Source organism: Ursus arctos, unplaced genomic scaffold, assembly GCF_023065955.2.
Source record: "Ursus arctos isolate Adak ecotype North America unplaced genomic scaffold, UrsArc2.0 scaffold_53, whole genome shotgun sequence".
Classification (NCBI taxonomy): Eukaryota; Metazoa; Chordata; class Mammalia; order Carnivora; family Ursidae; genus Ursus; species Ursus arctos.
The window spans coordinates 26,178-53,065 of NW_026623071.1; the positions used below are offsets into that span (position 1 = coordinate 26,178).

The 26,888-nt window shown below is 42.9% G+C and overlaps 1 protein-coding gene across 19 annotated transcripts in view; it reads right to left on the reverse strand.

Annotated features, from left to right (window-relative positions):
- Positions 1 to 1,445: 1,445 nt before the first annotated feature.
- LOC113259039 (tetratricopeptide repeat protein 13) overlaps positions 1,446 to 26,888 on the reverse strand; it is an 84,032-nt gene continuing 58,589 nt past the window's right edge. For 6 of the 19 annotated variants that reach the window (XM_026504189.4, XM_026504193.4, XM_057307643.1 and 3 more), the window contains 9 exons: positions 26,493 to 26,585; positions 24,155 to 24,238; positions 23,248 to 23,332; positions 15,677 to 15,786; positions 13,275 to 13,410; positions 11,868 to 11,947; positions 9,614 to 9,692; positions 9,385 to 9,464; positions 7,153 to 7,954 (listed from right to left, as the gene is read on the reverse strand). In XM_026504189.4, coding sequence (XP_026359974.1) covers positions 7,840 to 7,954; positions 9,385 to 9,464; positions 9,614 to 9,692; positions 11,868 to 11,947; positions 13,275 to 13,410; positions 15,677 to 15,786; positions 23,248 to 23,332; positions 24,155 to 24,238; positions 26,493 to 26,585 — 862 coding nt within the window. In that variant the 3' untranslated portion in view covers positions 7,153 to 7,839. Of the gene's footprint in view, positions 6,615 to 7,152; positions 7,955 to 9,384; positions 9,465 to 9,613; positions 9,693 to 11,867; positions 11,948 to 13,274; positions 13,411 to 15,676; positions 15,787 to 23,247; positions 23,333 to 24,154; positions 24,239 to 26,492; positions 26,586 to 26,888 lie in introns of those variants that run through there. The other 13 variants (XM_057307644.1, XM_048218930.2, XM_044386073.3 and 10 more) reach the window with 7 other exon arrangements.

Consider the following 26,888-nt stretch of genomic DNA (forward strand, 5'->3'; position numbering starts at 1 on the left):
GGTGGAGTGGCAGGCAGAGGGAGAGGGAGAAGCAGACTCCCCACTGAGCAGGGAGCCCAACATGGGGCTTGATCCCAGGATCCTGAGATCATGACCTGAGCTGAAGGCAGACCACTTAACTGATTGAGCCACTCAGGTGCCCCCCAGGACAGTTGAATTTAATCATAATTACACGTCTGGGTGCTCCCATAGACTGAGAAGTCCACCTGAGTAATAAAGATATACATGATTCATAAATCATATTAATTCCATAAAATTATTCTTCTTGCCTTAATTTCAGCAAAATCAGTAATGTTATATTCAGGATTTTCACTTAATTTGTGCTCTAGTAATAATCTAAAGGATTAAAAAGTAAGATGTAATTGAAGTCAACATAGACAAAATTTGAATATATTTTCATAACATGTAAAAGTGTAAAAATGTTTTAAACAAAATACTTGCTTTCTAAAATGCTTAGTATGATCTAATAAAAATAAAGGCAATAAATTATCATTCATAAATATCAAATTTAAAATCAAATCTCTTTAAATAAAGCTGAATTTCTCATTTGGTTTTGAAATATAACTTCGATTTTAAATATAGAAACACGCAGCTCCAGCAATCACTGTCCATCTAGTTGCCTGTGTAAAGAACAGGTATCATGCTCCATGTAAGTCGTGCACAGCTTACCTCTTACCTTGAGCAACTGTTATGAACGCCATGTGAGTTCATGAGCCCCTCCAGAGTCTGGCACAGAAAGGACTCAGCACTACTAAGACAAGACACCTCCCCATGGAAAAATCCATTGCATTTATACTATGTGAAGGGAAGAATTTGACAAGACGGTTTTGTCTTTTATCTCAGACATTCTGGCTGCTCAGAAAAGTTCTAAGAGCAATGTACCAGGGCGTAATCTCAGTACTTCCTCGTCTCTTCATGCGCACAGGACGCTGGGAAGCTCAGGGAGGCTCAGGCCTGCATGTGCATGACTGTGTTTGTGCATTTACCAACATTCGGGTATCAGTGGCCCTGACCCAAGATATAGAAATTAGAGGGGTCAAGTAGTAAGGGGATGGATGAAGATTTTTTTTAATGAAAATCTGGATACTAAATGTTGTTACTAAATGAATTGCAAAAGTCAAGATTTTACTAGTTACCTAAAGGCACTTAATGCAAACGTTCATTGACAATAAATTTTTAGAGTCACAGATAGAACGAGAATGTCAATTGTGTTATGACAGGAGAACCTTGAAAAAAAAATATTTTGGGGGCACCTGGGTAGCTCAGTCGGTGAATTCAGCGTCTGCCTTCGGCTCAGGTCATGATCCCAGGGGCCTGGGATCGAGCCCCTGTTGGGCTCCCTGCTCAGCGTGGAGTTTGTTTCTCTCTCACTGGCTAGCTGTCTCCGTCTTAAATAAATAAGTAAGTAAGTAAGTAAATAAATAAATAAATAAAAATCTTAAGAAAATACATTTGGAGGTATAAAGTCTAGAATAAGCCTGAGAGTACATATACTTTTCCTTATTGGATTAATCCCAGTAAGAACTCACTTACTGCTGACACAAAACTGAAAGGGTAGGTAACATACTGGATTCAGCCAGATTCTGCAATGTAATGAAGAAGGACAACAGCTGTTAGCAAGAACAGACCAATGTTAATAAGATGATGCTTTATGGAGATAAAACGATCAACTGGCAAAGCTTTATGAAACAAACATTGTCACAGCTGGGGAAGACTTAGAAGTTTTTAATGGACTTGGGTCAATAGTGTGATGAAACTGCCTTAAAGACCTACTTGTCATCTTCATTACACTTATATAGATTTTATGGTATATATTCATGTATGCATATATACATAGGTGTATATAGGTGTACATAACAAGGCATGTATATAATACATGTATAAGTATACATTTTAGTAGAGTTCATTGTTCCCCCACTTGCATTGTTCTTTGGTGTTGTACATATTTGTACATGCTATTTTAAACCTTTGTGAAACGGGGCGCATAGTTAACATACATGGATTTGCCTGAAGGAGGAGGTTGCTTTGCTTCAGAAGTTACTTCTACACCAAACCAGTAATTAAGGACTTAATTTGCATATAAAAAATGTTCTAGACCTAAGCCTACTAATTAAAAGATTCATTGATTCAGAATCTATTTTTGGACAGATGTTATTTATTTTAAATTCTGATCCGAATAAGTGACAATTCCTAGTCTTAGTTGAGATTACAGGCCTTGACAAATTTGCCCATTCTCAGGTGATCTCTAGAATTGCATTAAATAATAAGCCAATCTCTATTGTCTCCTGATGGGCTGCTACTGGGAAACCCTTCAATATTGTGGTGGCATTTCTACCTGGTGGATGGCTGGAAGCAATCAGTCTCCTTTGTGTTTGTCTGATTGACTTAGTGAGTGTACCTATTCTTTGGGGTTAAGGTCAAGGGTGCTGGGGTTGATCCCTACCACCCCCTTCCCAATCACCTTCCCCCAGGTTCCCTGAGTGCTCACGAGGTGGCAAATTTTCAAGGGCTGTTACAGGTGTAAGTGGCTTCCCTATGTGAGCCCTCAAAGTGGGGATAACACAAGTGCTTACCTGTAGTATAAACTCTTTTTTATAATGCACATGCCTGACTTAAGCTTTGATGGCCCAGGTATCCACTTCAAAGAGGTTATCTGAATAAACACATTGACAGCCAGCCACACAACTAGATAAAGAGCCAGGCCACCTTCCCCCACTGAGGCTTCTTTGCATTAGGGATCTTGGTTGGTTTCCATAACTTACCATTTGGGCCTCTTACTTTTTTTTTTTCTCTTCCTGTGCTTTAAATTCCTGCTCTTATGTTTTAAATTCATCGATAGAGTGAGCCCAGAAACCCTAGGTCCTCCCATCCTCAACCGCAATAAAAGCAGAACCCCAGGTCCATGCTCTTTCTCCTCCCAGGACCTTGTTGTGTGGCCCCATGTGTGCTGTATAATTTCCAGGTCCTGTAAGTAATAAACCTTTCTTTTTTCAAAGTTCCTCAATGGTTATTGCTGTAGGGCACCTTGCAATAATGGTAAGAACCACAAGTGCTGGTCCAACCATAACACTGGTTATTGACAGACTGGGACTGGCACAAAACAGTGCCTCGTGGGGTTTTTGAGAGGATTAAATAAGCTAATAATGTTCAACGCTATGAAAAGTGCTACCTTGAGTACCTTAATATTCAAAATTTGTTAGTTCCAAAATGGCCTCGCCCCCTGGAGAGGGAAGCATCTGGTTTTAATCTCCCTAGAAAAGATGGCAGCAAGCCTCATAGAGAAGGCAAAGCCCAGGTTGGCACCCAAGAACAGAGAAGCAATGGCCAACAGGGGAACCTCCACAGCGTTTGGGCAGTTCAGCTGAGTCTTACGCTCAGCATGGTGCCTGGTAGGCGCCAGGAGTCAGGAGTGTTGACAGACCAGTGGCTGCAAGGAGGAAGGGGAATAGGTGGTATATGCCTGGACTCTTGCTTAAAACCACAGGGGCTCCCATTACGCAGGGACACAAGTGTGGAGGGGCTGTTATTCTCTTCAGGGTAACAGTACCATCCAATAGAACTTTCTGTGATGATGGCAATGTTCTGCATCTTCCCTTTCCAATATGGTAGCCACCAGCCACATGTGGCTACTGAGCACTTGAAATGGGGGTAGACTTGTTGAGAAAAAGCATTTACTTTTAATTTTTTAAAAAAGTAATCTCTACACCCAACGTGAGGCTAGAACTCATGATCCTGAGATCAAGAGTCACATGCTCTACTGACTGAGCCAGCCAGGCACCCCTACTTTTATTTAATTTTAGTTAATATAAATTTAAGTAGCATGGGCTGGGGAATGACTGGAATGATGGCTAGACATGAACCTATCTGGAGTATTTGGAGAGGTAAATTGTACTGGACATGATGATGAACCCGGTGGTGATCTGGAAACTAGGGAAGAGCCAGTGTAGATCCAAGGAGGCCATCTGGGTTTCTGGCTGGAGCCATTGGGTAGAAGGGTGCCATTTATGAAATAGGGAAAGGTGGGGAAGGAACAGACTTCCAGGCAAGGAATTAGCAGCTCCATCATGGACATCTTAAGTTATATTCACAAATTCAGCCAAATCTGGTCTGGGACACACTGGCTTTTTAATCTCTGGTCTGATCCCCATAAATCTTTCCTTATTTACAAATTACTGGAAGGTAAGTATATCAGAAAAGTTTCACATACAATTCCTCCTTTACTAACAAGTTTTATCTAGAAGATCTTTTTAAGTTTAAGTCTTTGGAAAGTTTGCATATTAAATTCTTCCGAGCAATTTTACAAATAGAGCTCAGCTATACAGACAAGTCTGTAAACATCAAGTTCATATTAACTGCCAACAGAGAACATCATTTGGGAATATTTCTGTGGAAAAAACTTTAATCCTAAAGTCTAACCAGGGTCTCTCTAAGCTGTGCTGTGCCTTAGAATAGCCACTAGCTACATGTGCCTATCTAAATGTAAATTAATTAAAACTGAATTACAATCTCAATTCCTCAGTCACACTGGCTCTCTTTCAAGTGCTCAGCGGCCAGATGTGGATGGTGACTACCATATTGGACAAGGCAAACACAGAACATTCCCACCATCGCAGAAAGTTTTATTGGACAGCAGGAAGAAAAAGCCTCGGTGGATCAGTGGTACAAACAGGGTGCATGGCTGGCTCAGCCGGAGGAGCAAGTGACTCTTGATCTCAGGGTTGTGAGTTCATGCCCCACATTGGGTGTAGAGATTACTTAAAGAAATAAATTTTTAAAAAAGGAGAAGCGTGTGGTTAGAGCATATGGATGAGGGGAGTAGTAAGAGGTGAGGCTGGAAGAACAGAGAGAGGCCACATCAGGTGGGCTATTCGGGCAGACTAGGTTTCATTTTAGGGCAGTGAGAGGCTGGGAGGGATTTAAGCGCAGCAGTGGGAAGATAAGCCAGAGACTACCGAAGAGGTCCCGCAAGAGTACAATCTGGGGAGGTAGCAATGCAGCCAAGGAAGAGGGGGGCGGAGTTTTGTAGGAGGGACAGAAGAGCTGCCTTGCTAATGGACGGTGTTGGGCCGCGAGGAAAAGAGCTGGGTTCTGGGTGACATTTCCAGACTAATCCACGGTCCCCTCTAACACAGGTTTCAAATTCTCTAGTGGATAAAGAGATTCTACGACTGACGAGTAGGAGGCAAGTGAGTTATCTGAAGGCCCGGTATTGGAAATAGCTGTAGTATGAGAGAACCAGCATGCATGCACCCAATTGGACCCACCTGCGTGACGCTGGGAACACAGCCTCTCACACTCGCATCTGACCGGGGCAGAGATGAACCTCTAATGTTTCCAGTTCTTCATCACAGAGCTGCAGGGGCAAGAGGCTGAGGATGTCACCCACCTATCAGGAGGGCCTTAATTTTACGCCATAAAATCAAAAGGGTAAGAGTAGCTAATGAGGTAAAAACCAAACACAGACAAAAGAAACATGGTGGTCTTGTCCTCAGAAAGACCAAAAAAGTTCTGATACGAAATTTTAAGGATAAAAGCAAACTGAATTCTAATTTTTAAGAAAGAAATTTATGGTTTTTAAAAAAGCCTTAAACAGAGAATAACTTGTATGACGGGACTGTGATTGATTTTTAGGTGCAATTTTTCAATGTAATAGAAGAGGTGATGAGAGAGCTTTAAATATTACGACATAAAAATGCATTTCAAATCTCTTGTGACAAGAGTCCTTAAAGATGGGAACGGGAGCACCAGCGGTTAGCACCATCTTGGCCACCGAACAGAACTACCTGTAGTATTTTGTTCAGACCACAGTCAACTTGGCCTGAGTATCTTAGGACTCGGGGCAGAAGATGGAATGTTCTCCCAAAACATCTTGAAGTCACAGAATTTAGCATGTCAGTACTTCTGATGTGATAATCACCTTACCTGAATGAGGAGAAACTGGGCTTTCTAAATAAAAATTGAAACGTAGGAATATGGAGTTGGTTTTAGGAAACGTTTCAAGAAAAATATGTTCTAACTCTGGGGTTTAGATATATTGTCAGATTTTAGAAAAGTCAGGGGTACCTGGCTGGCTCAGTGGGTTAAGTGTCCGACTTGGTTTCGGCTCAGGTCATGATCTCATGGGTCGTTGAGAGAGAGAACTCAGCTCAGGGCATGGACCTCTGCACTCAGCAGGGAGCCTGCTTGAAGATTCTCTTCTCTGCCCCTCCCCCCACTCACGCACCTGCGCACTCTCTAAAATACATACATAAATCTTAAAAAAAAAAAAAAAGAAAGAAAAAAGATGGCAGTTGCCATCTTGCTTTGCAATCCTGCACAGCATGTCTGGATGCAGCCCTTTTATGGTTAAGTCATCAGCTAGGTCAGTTTGGTCAAAACAGCACAAAGCTGAGAGCACCAAGAAACGCAACAGATACGTGCAGACTCTACACCATGCCGTGCTGTGTTCTCTGAGTCTTGAGAAGAGCCTGCGAACTGAATCTTTGGTCCCGGAGACCACAGTGGGGCAGGGCAGGCCCTGGGCTCGGAGAGGACTGGCTGGAATCAGCACCGGGGCGTCAACAGTTCGGGGTCTCAGGAGCGTCAACCCCCTCCCAGAGTCTCAGCTCCCTCACCTGCAAAATGAAAACAGATGCTTGTCTTCCGGGAGCACAATGCTGGTCTCAGGAGAAAAACCGACCTGTGGGTGTGAAACCTGCTCATAAAATGGGGTGTGCCTGATAACTGGGATCATTATTGCCCTCCCTCAGAGGAGACGAAAACAGGAACACTCGGTGGCTGTCCTGAAGCGTGTCAATACTCGGGCATGTGTCCGAAGGGCAGGTCGTCTCTATCAAACAGCCGTGTTTTAGCAGACAACTGCTCCTGTCCAGTGGTGCTAAACTCCCCACGAGCCCCGACGCCCCGAGACACTGGCCTGCTACTCTTCCGTGAGATTTCAAGACCAAAACTAAATAGCAGAAAGCAGTGAACAGTTCAACTCTTTAACAAACACCGAAGAAAAATGAAAATGATTTGGAAATGGCAATAATTTAATGAACCCATTTTACTCACTGTCATTTACCCTCTCTTGGGGGAAAAAAAAATCCATCATGTTCTGGAAGTTCTTACACCTGAAAGCAAAACTAGCTCACAAAATAAAAGCATACATAATCCAGTGTCAAAAACTGGTGATTTATAGAAATCACCCCTCGTTTATTTTTTCCAACACAGAGAAAAAAAAAACATGGTTCAATAATTCAGTGTTTGGGTCACTGGCAAATACTGTCTGCATCATTCAAAACAAACGTTCGCAGCGGTGAGCGCGGCAGTGAGCTTGGCGGCGCACGGGGACAGCGCACGGGACGGCCCATGAATCTTCCATCGTTCAAACACAAGGGAGAACCCGCTTGTGAAGATTATGTGAGGGAGAAACACGATGCCCTATCACAATATGCATAAAAAGGCCTTGAAAAATCTCCAAATCTTTCAAGGAACGAAAACACTCCCGTTTTGTTGTTGGTTTTGCTCCTTTTAATGATTAATTTTTGGTTTTTGAAGTCAACTTTTTTGCTGTAAGGAAGGAGTTTTAGGACTTTGTAAGTGGAAACCAACAAGGCCGCTGGCCTCTACACACACTTTCCTGCCCCAACATAGAGCTTTTTTCCCCAAAAAAAACCCTCTTTCATGATTTCTGTTATGGTTCGAAAAGTAAAGAAAATGATTTCAAGTATTCAATTCCTATCAAAAATTGGTATCAAAAGTAATAAAGGACCTAGTTTCTTTATAATTCCATGTTTTAAAAAATAACTTAAGAAGCAAGAGGTCCGGCCCTTTACTCGTATAAATACCACAGCATAACTAGAGTTTCTTAAGACAACGTGGAGAGGAGTCAGTGTTTAGCACCTCGATCATTGATCTTAATGTCGGGAACGTCTCTGACACGGATGGGAGAGTCTTATAAGAAGGTGAAATACTGGAAAAGAAAAACACAAAAAAGGAATATGAAAATTAACACAATTTCACAAAAAAAGGCATTATTCCTATTTTAATAGTCTCTTTCCAATGACCCCATATGTATGCTGTCAGACAATTTTACAAAAGCAGGGAGGAGCTGTGACCAGAACGGATGCTTCTATGGCTGGGGACCTGATATCCAGGGGCCCCCATAATGGGCTGCTGGCCAGTTCAGCCAGAATCTTCGGAAAGGAAAATTAAGCTCTGTTGTATGCGTGACTGTTCACACATGTCCCGCTGGGGAACTGCTAGACTTGAATCAGAGACACAGGGTCCCGGCCGGCCCAGCTCCTTATTGGCTACAGCCCTTTCTCCGGCCCCACTGCCCGTATCAGCAGGACCAGCCACAGTCTTCTTAACTCGCAGGGGGACCCTGAGCCCAGGACAAGATCACGCATGCCGGAGGGCGGTGTGAAATGGCACCTGCACAACGGGAGGCAGGTTTTTATTCATTCCTTAAAATATTGTTGGAAGGTTCACATTGTAAAACTACAGAAGAGACAGAAGCAAGACGTTTGACCCCACGGTCATATTATACTAAAGCATGTGTGAGCCAGTAATCCTGAAACGGGAATACACTGGAGCAACGAGCGACTGTTAGAAGCGATTGTTACAAAGCTAGTAACGTACTTACACCTTGAACAAGACTGCACTACAGACATGAATTTCTCTGTTTTAAACAGAGCGCAAATTACCCAGCAATTTTTAGAGCGGCTGCTGTGTCCAACAGATGGGAAAGGCAAAATTGGAGGGGGTATGATGGAGAAAACATGGAGAAGGAGCAAGAATAAAGAAGGTCAGTGACATGTGCTTGTTCTTTCTTAACTATTAACGCATCTATGGGTTTAATTTCATCCCAAATTTCCTGGAAACAAGAGCCAGGAAAGATCAGGGTGTGCTGGACTCGTGATGGCAGCCACAGGGGATGATGTCTGGTTAGTGTTTACAGACTCACATGCACTCCTCGCCTACGTTACTGTGAAGTGCCACCTTCTCAAAAATCTACTGTGCAGTAAAAGTGTGCTCCCACTCAGGGCACATCTGAAATGGGCACAGCTCACAGTTTTCAAGTTCCTTCCTGAATACTGAACCTAAGAGTTTGGGATAAAGGGTAAATTAGCCAAGAGAGATGAATGCCTGATTACACAAAGAGGACATGTATCACTTTGCTTTTTATTCATTACTTATTTTTATCTGTAGACTCACACGTTCAGGGGTCCTACACGACAGAACATCTTGGCTTCAGAAAAGGGATTACATCCCTTGCAGAGTAAGAATTCAGGAAAGGGAGCGTACTCCCAGTATCACACAGCTAGCTCCAAAGGGAGCAGGAGGTCCGCTCCTCCTATACAGCTAACAGCCCTCTGCTGACCGCCACCAAGTAGTTACCTTTTTAGGTTCATCCAGCTTTTGGCTATTTTGCTAAAGGCCTCTGAACCAGGGGCTGTCATAGCTTCAAAGTCAACTAACTGAAAAAGAAAGAAATTTAGGAATGTAATTAATATGGAAGAGAGAGGCTCACTTTGAGATCTGTTGAACTTCTGGATCTTAACACAAAAATCCGAGGGCTGGGATTTAAACACACAGCCAACCATCTGCCCTTCCAGCTTCAACATACCTTCCCTTTGGGGATTTTTCCTGCTACTTCCTTTCCACTTGCCATCAATGCTCCCACGATCACGGAGTAAGCTATTACACTACGTAAATAAAGAACAATTACCAGTCAGTCCTGGTTTCCAAACAGGGATCACATGAAAAGCTCACTATGGACTTTCTATCGCAAAAGATGAAATTTTATTTAAGAATTCTTTAGAAATTAAACTAAAAAATATTTTCACGTCTTAAAAATATTTACTAATTTACTAACAAAAATATTTAGATTCACTATTTTAAGGGTAAATGTGACCCAGAATATTCTTATTCTGAGGAAAAAAGGTGTTTCTTTTAATTAGGAGTTTTCTTCCCACCTGGTTTTTCTATTCTTATGAAATAATGAATTAGAAGATGTGTCTGCTTCTATTTCTAGCAACTTCACAAGGCCTGGCTTTTAAAATGCATGTATACGATACACTTTGTAATGCAAACATATTAATCTTATTGTTTAAGCATTAAAAACTTTAGCCCCCAAAGAAGAAAAGCAGAACATATTCTCAGAAGGTGCCAACAGACTGGTTTGAAAGCTGATGTGTTCTATAAATTCCTTTCCTGGCATATAACAGACTCACTCCTGCTTCTGACATATCTATTACACACGGGCCACGTGTGCCCCGTGCAAGGCACTCTGAGTGAAGATAACCAGAACGAGGCTCTCGCCTCTGAGAGCAAGCAGGCTGACCACGAGGGCAGACAGCATGCACGTTGTGGAGAAAGCCTGCAGGTGCAATGAGTCAAGCCCGGGGCTGGAGGGGGTGGTGAGCCCATGGGGAAGACCCCACGGAGGCCAAGGGCATGCCTGACGCATCTTCAGGGCCCAGGCAGGGCATGGGGGGCAGAGGTGAAGGAAGGGAAATGGCTGGCACAGAAGGAGAGCCTGTGTGGACACGAAGGTGTGAGGAAAGGCAGGGAGGTGCACTGGAGGGGCAACGGGAGGACCTTCGAGAAGGTCCACAGGGTAGTAAAAGAGCAGATAAAGGAGAGCGGTGATGAAGCCAAGAGAGACCAGGACAGGACACAGACAGGCACTGTGCCCGGTGCCCCCGAGCTGGTACCTGAGCCACCAGGTATAAAGAACTGGGGCAGAGATGCTGAGTCTCTACACTGTACGCCCGAAGCCAGTGTAACATTGTATGTTAACTATACGGGAATTAAAAAAAAAAAAAAAAAGAACTGAGGCAGAGAGGGGAAGGAGAAAAGCCTGGAAGCAGGGAGAGGAGTCAGAAAGGCACGGGGTGACGAGGGTCTGAACTACGGCGGTAGCTCTGAGCACAATAGAGGACAGAACCAACAGGATCAGGGACTGAACAGATACAGCTCCGAGGGAAAGAGTGCAGGTGACGAGAGCTGCACTTCCTTCCCGTGTCACCTCCTTCCTGTGTCACCAGGAGTCAACACAGCTGCTGCGAGGACAAAGGGGAAAATGCTGGGTATCCCCACGGCGCCCGCATATGTGCTTGACTGAAGGGGGCGCGCGGAGAGCATAAGCACATCACACATTCCGTGCCCGCTAGTACCAGTCATGCTGATACTACAGTATTTATGCTCCTAGCTTGTTTCCATGCCTTTGTAATATCACAACATCTACTGCCACATTTAGGAGAGTTTTACTTTTTAAGTGTTAAAGACAAGAACATTCAAGTAAATTGTTTTAGCTCAAACATCTTAAATTCAAATTCCGTGATCTACTGTACATCGTGCCGGCTAACAGAGAACAGACAGAAAGCCTGGTTTTAATGACACCTAAAAAGCTCCTGATGGATTCGTAAGCAGCAAGAATTGATTCACAATCGTACAAGTAGTACAGAGTGGCTGGTGACTCCAAAGTATAAACCATTAGGACTGGAGGTAGAGTGATGGACAAAAACTGGGGGAAAGGGGAGAAGAGGGCAGGGTAACAGCCTGGGCAAATATCAGAAGTTAAAATACAGTGAGTGCATTGCATGCACATAGTAGGCATTCAAGACATTTGTGTTGTCGAGTGAATGGATCCCCAGCCTGTAAAACGTAAGCACACTATCTTAGAACAATCTTTCATAATTCTTTTGATGGTGTGGTAGGTCAAGGACATAGTTTCTGGGTGGATTTTGAAAAAAACCAAAGGGGATTTCTTGCGATTGCTTGGGGTACTTTTGTACCCACAGCCACAGCAAGTAATGCAAGCAAAAAAGAACATGTGCTTCAATGTAAAAACTTTCAAATTATAGGCTATCACTCACCTGGATCCTCGAGAGAGTGGCATTAAATTATAAAAGTAATAAACTAAGGATAAGATTAAGTTGCAAACAGCATCAGCCTCCTAGAAAAAAAAAAGACACATGCTCATGAATTTAAATTCTAGATTATAAACTAGTTTTTTACAAGGTGACAAGACATAAGAATCATTTACTACGGAAACCTACTTTCACATTCTTGAATATTTTATACTCTGCACTACCATTTTTTCCTAACGAAAGGGTATATAGACAGTTCGGTTTAGAGCAGTATTTTCCGAGCTGTTTCTAAGACTGAAACCTTTTCAGGGCACCTGGGTGGATTAGTCAGTTAAGCAACCAACTCTTGGTTTCAGCTCAGGTCTTGATCTCAGGGTCGTGGGATCGAGCCCCGAGTCGGGCTCCGCGCTCACCGGGAAGTCTGCTGGGGATTCTCCCTCTCCCTCTCCCTCTGCTCCTCCTTCCCCTCCCTCTCTCTCTCAAATAAATAAATAAATCTTTTTAAAAAAACACCTGAAACCTTTTCTGATAAACATAAAAATCTGAGCCTCCTTTAACATTACTTGCAATGTCAACATATATATTAAGATTAAAATAAAACAAAGTAATTATTAAAACTGAATATGGTTTCCCAAGATTCTGATGAGCACACCCTCTGCACTGAGATTTAGGTGATAAATACACTTAATTATGTAAAAACCTGGAATGCTTAATTATAGGTATGAACTGATTAGATGCAAGAGAAATGAAGCAACTTCCTAGGGGCCACGGCATCCACTCCAGAAGCCGATGAGTGCCTGTGATACTCCCAGCACAGCAGCAGCTGCTGCTACGAAGGTGACAGGCCAGATCCTGCCTCCGAGGAGCTCCCTCAAGTCAGGGTGGGACACGGAGGGAAGAGCCACAGACCAGGAAAGGCCCACCGAGAGCCCCACAGGCCACTGTCACTATGGACCAACTATGGACAGAGCCCAGACTTACCATATAACACAGTAACTGTGTACATGGATCATGTCCCTTCCTCAATTACTATTCTTATTAAATATGGGAATTGGGGGCACCACGTGGGTGGCTCAGTTGGTAAAGCATCTGCCTTCGGCTCAGGCCATGATCTCAGGGTCCTGGGATCGAGCCCTGTGTCAGGCTCTCTGCTCAGCGGGGAGTCTGCTTCTTATACTCTCCCTCTGTGCGTGCGCGCTCTCTCTCTCTCTCTCATATAAATAAAATCTTAAATAAATAAATAAATAAAGGAACTGTTTCTATAAGAATTTTTAAAAGAAGTCCTTATAGGTCATCAGTGAAAGCCGATCTCAAGCATAAGTTGCATAATACCCGTGAGCAGGTAGAGGCTTTGAAAAGGTTGCAGGAGAATCCTAGGAAGCACGGATAAAATGGAAAAACACAAAAACCTACCCCAAATTCTGATGAAAGAATCAGTACTTTTCCTTTTGCTGTGAGGTCTTTATAAAGTGCGTCTATCTCAGCATGATAGAATTGTGTTCTTTCTTCTGTGGTTTGCGTTTCCACAGAAAACAGTATGTTGCCAACCCTAAAAATACAACAATGTGTGTCAGAGGCATGTATTATACAATTCAAAGAGCCAAACACGGGGAGTGAAAAGAAGGAAGGAACTGGTATGCTGATGTGGCACAGGACATATCTGAGAACGTGTCCCACCTGTCCCACCTAACTACACACACAGGGAGGCATGTTCCGTACATAGGCACATTTTCCATAAAACACGGTATTTTGTTCCGTCTAACCATACGTACATATTATAGGAGCTTAAGCTACTACAGAAGGACACAACTACACATAGGCAAGAATGAATGCATCATAAAGACTTTCTCAGACAGCCTCCCTATTATGATTGAAGATCGGGAGCCAGAACTGTGTGCAGAAGTTCACGGACTCTACTGTGTTTTTTTTTTAAACTCCTGCTGCACGCTTAGCTCCATGACAGGCTCTATGGAGGAGATAAATCTGATGCAACAGGCATGTATTATATAAATAAATAGTTCTTAGATCCTAGAAAGAGGAACATGGCGCAGCTGCTGCATTTATGAGAAAGGAGGGCGAACCGAGGCCATGAATTAGAAGACCATGTGCAGGGCGATCAGATAGCGAGTCAGGGTTCAAAAGCAGGAGATCAGGTCTCATCTGGAAGACATGGAAGACAACAGGAAATGCTTCACGGGGGAAGGGGCCTGAATGTGAAAATCAGGAGTGAGAGGCTCAGAAGCAGGAGGTGGGAGGTGATCTCAGGGAACGAGCAGTCCAGCTGAGTTAGCAGGCCAAGCCCTGGCAGGAAAAGTTTAGGCAAGAAGGAAATGTTTTGGGAGGCCACATTATGAAAGGCCTGGAGTGCCTGGCAGGGGAGCTGGTCCTGGTATCTACGGGCAGTGGAGGGTATGGAGTGGGGAGTGGTTTAACACCCAGTGGAATGGGGCCTTGGGGACACTGACAAAGCACTGTAAGCCACCAGGACACCAGGTACAGAGACACCAGAGTCTACTCGAGGGGTTAGAGCCCAGAGCAAGAGGTAACGAATACGGTGACACAATGGAGGAAAGAAACCACGTTTCAGGGGGAAGGAACTTTCCATACTCTCTCACACGGTCAGTCCCTTTCTGCCTGGAGATTTCATCTGAGGACATCTCTATCTCACAAGTGGGTGGGAAGGCAAGGGAGTCATTTTTACATTAACAGCAAACCCTGGAATTCCTTCTGGGGAGGGACTGTGATATTTGTTGGGAAAAATACTTTAATAAATGGTCTGGGGTAGATTGAGACCTCAAGGATATGGAAAGTTCACAAAATCTGGAAGTTGCTAAGCAGGTGCTTCCTCATGGAGGTCTGTGTGGGTTTTGACAGAGAATATGACAGAGACGCCCCTGTGGTTTGAGAGTAAAGCATATGAGAAAGCTGGAGCCCAAGAGGCGGAGGGGTTGAGAGAAGGCAAGTCATAGCCCTACTGCGGAGCTGGCAGAAACCAAGCCGGAAGTCCCGATGCAGAAATCATGGCGCCTTGCAGGCGAGCAACTGAGGAATGCGTGCTGTGGGGGAGGGCAGCACATGGGGGAGGGGCAAGGTTATCCACCCAAAATTCAAGGGGTATGGAGGCTCCTAGATGAAGCTTGGGCTTCAAAGGTAAATAAGTCTGGTTAATAAAAACAGTCACTGTGAAAAATGAGAAATACTCTACGTGGTCGATAACAAAATATTAGGAGAAACTCTACAACGTCCATAAAATGGAATACTATGCAAGCATTACAAATGCTCACAAATACATGAAAAAATGTTCATGATCAAGTAATGGTAAGATATGAAAGAGGCAGGCTCTAACCGTGTGGAGTATAATCTCTGTTTTTAAAGAAAACAACTCATTGATTTTATTTTTTATCTTTGCTTATCTGTGTATTCTAAATTTTCCATAATAAGACTGCACTGCTCTCATCATATATTAAAACCTGTATTTAAAACTCTTACGATGGCCTTCAATCTGCCAATCTCTCATCTTTTTTCATTTTATTACTAAAAGTGTTGCCCACAAGGAATTTTAAGAACCCAGAAGAATGCTTTCCATATGAGATATTATACTTAATATCTAAAAAGCTATTAGATCCAGCAGTCAGAAAATGTATCTGCTGGCATAATATTCTAAAAAGTCATGTCAACAAAATAACTGGTTATAGCTACACACTGGACCTTGACAATTTTCATTTCAGGATAAAGCAAAAGCCGGTACGTCTAAACTTCTGCGGCATTATCAGACAGAGCCCGCCTTGACACTCACACTTAGGAAGCATACATACTTGTCTCCTGTAATTGTGATCGTGAATCCATCATATTCCTTCCCTTGATCTTTGAGGCTGGGAACTTTTGTGTTCACCGTGAACCCATCCTTTGTTTTAGTATTAAACTGCTTTCAGGGAAAAAAAACTCACATTACTCGTGTGTAATTCACTGTAAACCCCCAAGCGCTCTTCTGTAGCACTGACCCCGCCTTCCACGTTTCTAAGAAGGGTCACAGAGTTCCTTATGCAAGAGGCCATGACCGTGCACACCTCTACCGTGACCAGGGACGCCTCTGCCCGTCCCCAGGCCCATGCAGTACCCCCCAGGGCCCACACCAGAGGCCAGCAGAGAGCCTCTGCCACAGGTTCCCTTAGACATCGGGGGTGCGGCTCCCTTCTAAGAGCGCCCTTTGGGTTTTTCTCATGTTCATCTTAATTGGCAGCAGCTTGGATTCTCAGCAGAACGGCTGTACCCCGAATCCCGTAACTCAAAACACTTTGTGCTCCTGCTCGTGCTCCTTCAAGGCAGTCTGATTTGTTCTGAAAAGTACTCAGAATTGCTATTTGTAACCTGGAGAATTTCATACACACACACACACTCACTCTCTCTCTCTCTCTCTCCCTCCCCAACTCTGCAGAGCACAGAAAAGTATATTAAAGGAATGACAGAGCCAAGAATGGCCTTTGGGGTGACAAGTCTGAAGGTAGTTTCAGATGCCAGCTTTTTGTTTAAAATATTTCAGACAAAACAAAATATTTCAGATTCTGTCATTACACCAGAAGAAATCCTTCCCAGACTGTTATTTAGTGTTGCCACCTTTTTTTGAAGGGCTGATAAGACTTGAATAAGAGAACCAAGGATAAAATAAGAGGAGGCTGTGCTTCATGTCAGCCACTACTAGGGGAAAGGTTGTCTAAAACCAGTAAGACCCAGCAGGTGGTCACAAACGGTGCAGAGAAGAACCGGGGATGAACAGACATGAGGCACCAGTGATCAGAGCCAGCACTGGGACCTGGAACAGGAATATCTCCCAGGGAGAAGGGGCTTCTAGAGGAAGCCACGTGTTAACCCTAAACGCCAATTCTCATCTGATGCTCACAATGAACCAGTAAGACAGGGCGTGGTCTCCATCTTACAGAGGAGACCAGCTGGGAGGGCAGGTCCTGCCCAAGTTACTGAGCAGGGAGTGGCAGCGTGGGAACGTGGACCCAGGCCTTCATGACCTCCAGCCACATTATTTGCCAATAAGCTTCCTCAAGAGGAGCTGAGGTATACGGTTGACCTTGAACAATATGAGGGATAGCTGACCCCCCACTTGCAGTCAAAAACCTGGGTATAACTTTTGACTCCCCCAAAACTTAACTGCTAATAGTCTACTGCCGACTAGAAGCCTTACTGATAACATAAAAGGTTGATGAATATATATTTTGTATGTTGTATGTATTCTTTTTTTTAATTTTATGTTAGTCACCATACAGTACTTCATTAGTTTTTGATGTATGTTCTATGATTGTTTGCATATAATACCCAGTGCTCATTGCAATACGTGCCCTCCTTAAATCCATCACCGGGCTACCCCCTCCCCTCTGAAACCCTCAGTTTGTTTCGTGGAGTCCATAGTCTCTCATGGTTCGTCTCCCCCTCCGATTTCCGCCCCCTTCATTTTCCCCTTCCTTTTCCTAATGTCCTCCCCGCTATTCCTTATGTTCCACATATGAGTGAAGCCATATGATAATTGTCTTTCTCTGCTTGACTTATTTCACTTAGCATAATCTCCTCCAGTCCCGTCCATGTTGATGCAAATGTTGGGTAATCATCCTTCCTGATGGCTGAGTGATACTCCAATGTATATATGGACCACATCTTGTATGTATTCTATACTGTATTCTTACAATACAGTAAGCTAGAGAAAAGAAAAGGTTATTAAGAAATCACAAAGAAGATACATTTACAGGACTGTGCTGTATTATTGAAAAGAATCCACATATAAGGACCCACACAGCTCAAACCCATGTTGTTCAAGGGTCAGCTGTATTTTAACGCGGTTTTTCACCGGAAGAATATTTCAGTGGAAGCTACTGTGGCATCACATTGCACCAAACACTTTAAAACCAAAGGTATTTTTATACTTCTACATGTGCCTGAAAAAATATGAAGATGCCCACAGTCCCGGGTGCAAGCTAGGCGTCCAGCGCTGCCAGGGAACGGTCACTTCCACACTGTAGCTGGACACGCAGGGACCCTGTACCCACTAGGCTTTTCTTTTTAAACTAAGACATACATAAGACGTTAAAATCCCCCTCAGTTGAGGGGCGCCTAGGTGGCTCAGTCAGTTAAGCAACCACCTTCAGCTCAGGTCATGATGCCAGGGTCCTGAGATCAAGCCCCATGTCAGACTCCCTGCTCAGCAGGGAGCCTGCTTCTCCCTCTCCTTCTGCCGTTTCTCCTGCTCTCTATCAAATAAATAAATACAATCTTTAACCAAAAAAAATCCCCCTCAGTTGATGTGGCCTTCTACCCAACAGGTAAATGTAATGCCTAAAATACCAACAAGAAAGAAGAACATTAAAAACTGAGACACGTCAGTTTTCTTTCCGTAGGTCCCTCCCAAGGACCCTCTGTGGAGCGGTTCTGCCCTCTGGGGGGCATCTGGGGAATTTATGGGAGAGTTAGTTTGGCGGCCACAGGGACATGGGGTGGGGAGTGGCGGGGAGGGCTACCACTGGAACTTAGCAGGTGGGGCCAAGAACACTAGATGTCCCACAGTGCAGGGGACAGTCACACATGATGGATGACTGACTGCCAGTGCCCCACTGGGGTTCCATGTCCATGGAACCTGTTTATAATCTAATAATCACCTGGGCCTCAAATCAGACTCCATTTCACACTTAGACACTAAATATTTTACATGGTTTGGTTTTTTTTTTAAAGTTATTAATTTATTTAAGTAATCTCCACACGCAATGTGGGACTTGAACTACACAGTTTAAATACACACTGAATTTTCCATGAATGCAAATAGCGTCCAGTTGAGGGAAGAGGGTTAGGCGTTAATATGGAAGGTTACCATTTCAAAAAACCCTGTCGCCACCAACACTGTAGCTCATGATTCATAAGTCAGCAAGTAATGCCCAGACACGGGGGTGCATTTGCAGCTGTCGGGTTCAACACCACTTTCTGCGCAGGTGTGAACAACCAGCTCCTTCATTACGGCTTCTCATGAAGATAAGCCTGAATGCTGACATCCTGAACTACACACATGCCTATCTATCACAGACGGTTTCCCTGGCAGACCTCCTTTATGGCAAGATGGTGACGTTCTAAAGAACTTTTTGAGTAGGTGTGGTATATTTTCTGTGAATTTGAGTATAGGAAAGGAGGTATCAAACACGGTTACTGAGTTAATACCAAGGTGGCTTTGAGAAGGTTGAGAACCACTGCATTCATTCATCAGACACTCGCAATAAGCCCCTGAGGTGAGGTCTGGCCAGAGTCATTGCTCCCAGCAGACAGGAGCCTGGGATCTAGACCGTGGAAGAGGTTCCCCCAAGCCCAGTGAGGCACAGAGCACTAGCTCACTGCTTTGTTCACAACGTGATGGTCCCTGGTTATTCCTTAGAAATAGACAAGCTCTGGTCCTACCCATTTCTTAAATTTTATTTGACGTAATCAAATCTTTCTACCATAGCTACAAGAACACTGATTCAACTTTTACATTAAAGTTCAAGCCATTAATTGGAAAAAATAAAATCCACCTGCTGTTGGCAAATTTTTGAGTAGTTATATTCCCGGGCAGAGAAGAGGTTCATAAAATTATAATTTCTTAATGATTTATACTTTTAAACAATAAAATTTCTGTCCCCTGAGGTCTCCTTCATCTTGAATTACACTGCTTTTGATGTTAACATGTTAACATTTCCTTCCATTACCATTTGCCTGGTACACCTTTCTTCCTTCCCCTTTTTAAACGTTCTCTTATTATGCGTGTCTCCCATAAACAGCACATAGCTGGACTTTAAAACACCAATCTGAAATCCTCCATCTTTCACTGAGGGATCAATTCTAATGCCACGCTGACTTCTGACTGCCAGTACATCCATTTCTTACCGACCCTACTTTTTTCCCCTTCTCTTTTTGGGTCAGTCAGTGATTATATTCTCTCACTGAAAAAACAAATACCTTAGTAACAGTTTTACTTCCTTTCTCTACTTTCTTCAACCTCTAATGTTGACATTAGCTAGTACTTTAATTTCAGACGTGTATATTGTTTAACATCAGGCATTAACAATTCATTTCAGTGCCTTATTCACCATGATTTCTTATATTTCATGTTTTCTTCTTTCTTGGGGTTATTTTGTGAGAGTACATATGTCCTTCAATCATTCTGACAATCTGAAAATCTAGGCTTGATGAGGTTCCTAAATGACTATGTTTGAAACAGTTTTTATTTGACCCTCACACCTGAACACTGGTACAGTGGGTTCAAATACATTTCCCTTAGTTGTCTTCTAGAATCCACTATTGCTGGAGGGAAGTCAGGCATCCATAGAATTCTCCTTCCTTAGTATTTGGTTTTTATTCTGGAAGCTTGAAGACATTCTTTTTATTTGTTGTGTGTGTTAAAATATACATCATATAAATTTGCCACTTTAACCATTTGTGAACGTATAGTTTGATGGCGTTAAGTACATTCACACTCTTCGCAACCATCACCACTGTCCATCCACAGAACTTCCCAAATACAAACTCTGTCCTCATTAAACACTGACTCCCCACTCTCCCTCCCCCAACCGCTGGCAGCCACCATTCTACCTGCTGTCTCTATGAATTTGACTCCTCTCGACACCTCATAGGAGTGGAATCACAGGCTATTTGTCCTTTTGTGACTGCCTTGTTTTTTGTAGCATAATGTCCTCAAGCTTCATCCATGTTGGAGCCTGGGTCACAATTTCCTTCCTTCTCAAAGGCTGAATAATATTCCATCGTATGGCTAGAAGACATATGATTTAGCCAGTCATCGCTCAAGGGACACTTGAGCTGCTCCCATCCCTTGGCGCCTGTGAACAATGCTGCCATGAACATGGGTGTACACGTATCTGTTCAAGTTGCTGCTTCCAATTCCTTCGAGCATACACCTGGAGGTGGAGTTGCTGGATCACATGGTAACTCTACGTCTAATTGTTTTGAGGAACTCTCTTTCACCCTGAAGTCCCCAAATTTTATCAGAATGTGTCTAGGTGTCAATGTTGAACATCATGTTGAACACCCAGGGGGCCTCGACTGATCTTTTCATCTCTCTACAAGCTTTCCTTCTATTGTTTTGTTGACTAAATGCTCTGCTTCTTTATCTTTCTTCTTTCCTTTCAGAATTTCTAACAGATAGGTCCATTCTTCATCTTCTGTTCATCATCTCTCATAGTTTATATTTCTTTGTCTTTTACATACTACATTCTGGGAGAACTTATTGGTTTGATCTTCCAGCTTATATATATTTGATATTCAGCTGTCTTTAATGTACTAGCCTAACTATCTGAGATTATTTTTTAATTTATGAGAATTCTATTTTTTTCTGTCTGTCTGTCTATCTATCTATCTATCTATCTATCTATCATATGATACTGGTTCAAATCTCTCAGGAAATTAATTTATGTACTTTCTATTGAGGTAAAATTTACATACAATGAACTACACATGTATAATTTGCTGCATTCTGACAAATGTATACACCCAAGTACTCACGTACCCACTATTCCATCAAGATATAGCGTATTGCCATCATTCTGAAAAGTTTCCTCCTACCCCATTAAGGTAAATCTCACTTCTCATAAGCTACCATTACTCTGGTATCTATCCCCATAGATCAGTCAAACTTATTAGAAATGGAATCATACTCTTTTGCATGTGGCTTCCTTTGCTCAACATCATGTTTTTTCTGAGGTTCACCCTGGTTGCTATGTGCATAGCAGTCCCCTTTCTGTTACTGAATAGTGTTCCATCACTTGCCTCCTGTGAGAAGTGATGGCAGATCCTTGTAAAACCTCCTGATCTGGAAGACAGCCTCTGGACAAGGAACTGGCACACAAACCTTGGGCCATATGCAAAACCCAAGTAGTGGCTTCTCTGTGAGGCTGGGCACCGACTTTGCCCTCATTCGCCATGTAGAAAAAGGGGGCAGGACCCACATCTGGGTCCTTGTTAGGCCTCACAATGAGACTGAGGATGCCACAAAGCCTCGTTCTCTGTCCGGCATCCTGCTAATAAGTGAACCGAGTGCTGGATTACAGACAATGTGTCTTGTGAACTGACTACCCATATGAATCTGAGACCACGGACTTTCGCGTTCTCCAATTTTCTTTTGGTCGTTTTATAGTTTCCATTTCCCTGCTGAGATGTTTCATCATTATGTTCATGTTTTCCTTTAAGTCCTTGAACACATTTATGAAGCAAAGACTTTAAAAGAGCTAATTCCAACTTCTGGATCATCTGGGGGTCTGTTCCTGTTAAATGGTTTTGTTTTTCTTGGTTATGGGTCACGTTTTCCAGTTCTTCATTTATCTAATAATCTAGAGTCTAGATTGGGTTTCCTTCCTTTAAAGGGTATTGAGTGTTATTTTGGCAGACAGTCAAATCACTAGCAGATCCATTTAATCCTTTTAGGATTGTTTTTTTTCTCTGTTAGGGTGCACTATTTAGAAATTGTCCTTTGTCCTAGGATGTGTACTTTTCCCTAGGTGGTCTCACACCTACAGTGAGTCCTTCCTGGGGTTGCAACGAGATGCCCAAGGCGCTCACAGGATCCCTCCATCCTGGCAAGGCCACAACTCCAATGTCGCTCAGTGGCGTCAAACCACCAATACCTCTGTTCAGCTCTCACCCCCACAGCAGCCACTCTCTGCAGAGCCTCTCAGAGTCTCACTGCATGCACACAGTCGAGCTCTCAGCCAAGGATGACAAGGAACGCCCATGCTGACCTCCAGGTACTCCTCACCTTGAGCAGCTCCCTCCTCTTCTGGACTCTGCCCTGTAAATTCAGCAGATCCCAGCTCCAATCTCTGCCTCCTTAGCTCAGTAAGACCACCATACTCTGTTTAGGCTCCACATACACAGTGGTTTAGTAAATAACCCCAGGTAGAAAGCTGGGGTGAACATGGGCTCCCCTCGGGTGTTTCCCTCTTCTCGAAAAATCACAGTCTTATAATTGCCAACACCTGAAAACAGCTGCCTTGTAGTTTGTCCAGTTTTAGAATTGCTATGGTGTGGAAAGGCAGTCAAGTACCAGGTACTCCATGGTGGCCAGAAGCAGAATTCAACTGTAGAGATTTTTAAGTTTCCTTCTGTTTCCTGTATCAACTGCTTCCTCACAGATTGGCTTTTATGTTTGAGACTGATGCCTGTGTTTATTTTGGTTCTTATTCAGAGTGTGTTTACATTAGTGTTTTCAGGTAGAATGCTTTATAAATTTTAAAATACTTATAGCATAATATTAATAAACATGAATTTAAAGTTACAAATTCTTTTTAAAAAGTGCCCTAGTCTGTTTTGTTTTGTTTTCTAAAAACACCTCCCAGGATTTTGATGATAAACTTACCTTCATAATTGGAAGAAGGTCTTCTACTTTGTGTACCTTTTCCAGAGCTTCTCTAACTTCCAACAGTCCTTTAGGATTATTAGCTCTTAAAGAAAGAAAGAGCAAGGGACAGAGAGAGAGGGAGATGGCAACTAAAATTAATACAGAAATGCAATAATTGCCTACATTAATTACTATTACTTTTAATTTAAATAAATCATCCTCAATTGTGAGTAGCTCAATATTCAAAATGGTGGGCCAGGACAAAAGTTTCTAAATAATGGGATGATTTAATCCCATGAATTTGGGGCTGCAGATGACAATCAAGAAAACAGCAGCCCATCTAGAAAGTGAAACAGGGAAAAGCAGAACGGATTGACAGCCAGTGTTTGTATACACATGTATGGATCTTGATTTGGCCATGAAACCTTGATTCTCCTATGCCATCTCTGAAATTAGAAGTGATTTTTTTTTCCTTTTGAAAGTCGCTCAAATAGAAGTATCCTGCTACATTTTTATACCAATTCTACATTTACTTGGTGATAACTTTCCACTCAGAATTCTTTTTTCCCCAGTGTTTTGTTCACTATTATATCTATACCATATGGCCTTTCAGGTGAGGGAGAATGAATATGACGGCTGAAATCCCTAATAAAGAAATTCAAAGAAACATCCTGCTCTTTAGAGAAAAGAGATGAGAAAAGTCACAATATTGTAAGATTAAAAAAAATCTGTGGATTTTGTGAAGCTGTTAAAAGAAGGTTGATAAGTCATTACTGACAGAGTTTTTGATTCCAAACACTGTGTAAACATTCGATATACTTTGTTTAGTCTGTCAATAGGCTTAGTTTTCAAGTTTCACAAATAAAACTAATGTAAAATATATCAAAGCTAGTAATTACTATGAAAAAGAAAAGTGAAGGGTTACCCGTGATAAACAAGAATTCTATCTTTAATAAAATGAAGAATCTTCTCAAAATATTCCAGATATCTCATGTTAATCACCTGACCCCTATAAGAAAAAAAAAATAAGAATCTTTTTACAAAAGAGTACGTCTGAAACAACATCTGATTTCCAAGTTAATTCAAAAGAACAGTCAGAGAGCCAAGGGAATAATGCAGCAAAAAATTTTGGAAACTTTGCTTGTTTGTAACCAATGAATGGAAGAAGAAAACAACTGTCTTAGCAAGATTGCTCATCAGCTCGTGCAGCTTTTTCTGGTAGGAAAGACACCAAACTCAGCCCTGGAGATGCCAAAACGAGAAGAAAAATCCTCAGGTACTTATATGACAATTTCCTTTTACAAAGCCCTCTACTTTTCCTCCTCTCTCTTGGTTCTCCCTGTCGTATTATCTGCTCCCACTCCTTCTTGCAGTCTAGCTCAGGGAGCCTTCATCTCCTCTGCCTGCTCTAAATATTATTTTACTCACATTTCTATCCCCACCTCCTAATTTTAAAACTCCCTCCCAGAACTTCATGTACAGCCAACACGCTGTACACATCCCATTGGCATACATGTGTCTTAACACGTACACACCCAACTGCTCCCCGGGCATCGCTCCCTGGGTTCCCTATAGACATCTCAAACATCAAGTTCATAATTGTGAACAGGAAGTCACTCCTGTACCCTGCACTTCCCCCAGCCCCAGCCCCAAACACGGCCACCTACTTTTTGTCCTATTGTCACCTGGCCTACTGGAAGGACCATGCACCTGAGCCAGAGAGGGGACTGCCTCCCATGGCTGCCCACGCTCTCCCCGATTTCCAACCCACCACCAGTGCTCCTGAGTCTACACTCTCAATATCCATCTCGTCCCCTCCCACTCACTTCCACAAAGCTATCCGGACCTGGTACTTGTTCACCTGAATTATTACACAACTTTCCAACCTCTTCCCTTCCCTCCCGGGTCACCACCCTCTCTCACCTATCCTGCCACCTACAGCCCAAGTGACCATCTGAAAGTGCAAATCTGCTCTGTCACTTCTCTGCTTACAATCTCGGAACAGCTCTCCGTCATCTTTAAGGGGGGAAAAAAGCCTTAAGTGGCATATAAAGTTATTTCTATTTTGGAAAAAAGTTTCATATTTTGATCTCTTTCAAGCCTCAATTCCTGATGATTCTCCCTGAATTGTAAACTAATCACCAGTCCTAATGAATGAGTCATCCTTTCCTGACCACGCCTGACTCACTTGTCGTCCATGCCTCATCCACCTCTCTGCTTCCCATCTTCCCAAACAGCTCAAGCATCACCTAAAGGCTGGACTGGACACCCCTCTTCTGTGTCCCCCTAGCATCCTGTACACATGACCACCATCACTCTTAACACACTATGTCACAGTTCACCAGTCTGTCCTCACTAAGCTACGTCACTATCGTGCAGCACAACACGTGGACAGTGGCCTTCAATTAAAGCAAGCGGAGTCTATCTATACATGTCACAAATTACTCCATAAGAAACAGGAACACACAAGTCACAAGAGGAAAAGAAAACTCTTTTCTAGGAAGTAAAAAAGAAAAGAAATGTATAAATGACATTTCCATTAAACTTAATGTCAGAGTTGTATTGAACGATATTTTCTTGATCAGGCTTATGGAAGGAGAAGCATTTTAGACATGACACAATTCCCACATTGGTAAATTTTATCTAAAAGTAAATTCATGGCTCCCCTTGAAGCTGATGTTCTTTAATATTTGCTCATCATCCATTTAAAGGCTGGCTAAGCACATGCAGGTGGCTAAGTCCCCATGTCCCTAATCTGCAGAGCCTCTGGACAAGACAAGTTAACCTGCTCACCCTTTCAGGAAGGCTTAGCTACCAGTGCTACTGAGCCAACCCCTCTGTTTGTTGGGGTTTTGGAGATGGGACAGGGGAGCCCTTCCCCTACCACAATTCTTGTCTAAGAATTCTTTGAGCCATGCAACATAATCAGGATATTATGGGAAATGTAATGTACTCCATATGATTACTTGCTATGATGTTTTAGGACCTTTAAGAGGAACATCCTAGGCAAAAATCTGACAGTCTTCCCCTCAACTGAGCAGTGCGTCAAAGAGAAGAGCCAGGGCAAGGAGCATGTACTGCATTTCTTCCTGCAACTGGATTAGCTGAAATGAATGCAGGCAGGACCTCGCAGGTACAGAGCTAATCTGTGTATGCCCGTGTCAAAAAGTCACCAGGGAAGGAGCAAGGGCCACTGACAATCTCCATGACTTATTTAGAATACACTCCTGTGAAAATAGGGAAGATGCACAAAAGGTTCCTACCTGATTAAATTGATGTGGTTGTTAAAACCTCTGCTAAGACTTCGCGCTGGCATTTGATCTAACCACAACACTGGCTGGTCTGGGTCAGCAATCCTATAAAACAGAGCTTGTTAAAGACGAAGAGCTTATAAAACCTACAAATGCTCAAAAGCATTAACAATAAAACCTGAGAAGTGTTTGCAAAAGCGGGGAGAAAGCAATTGCTCAGTCCCTTACATCTAAAAATATGCAACACCAACCTGCAGATTTCCAAATAGATGTTCCAATTGGACCAAGTAGGACGTCAGTACAGGTTTACGAGAAGGGCAGTATTTTTCTCATAGAAATGAGTACCAATGGTTTCCCCCACTAAACTGTAGCTGGTTAGGCAGGCACACACTTCAACTATCAAGAACA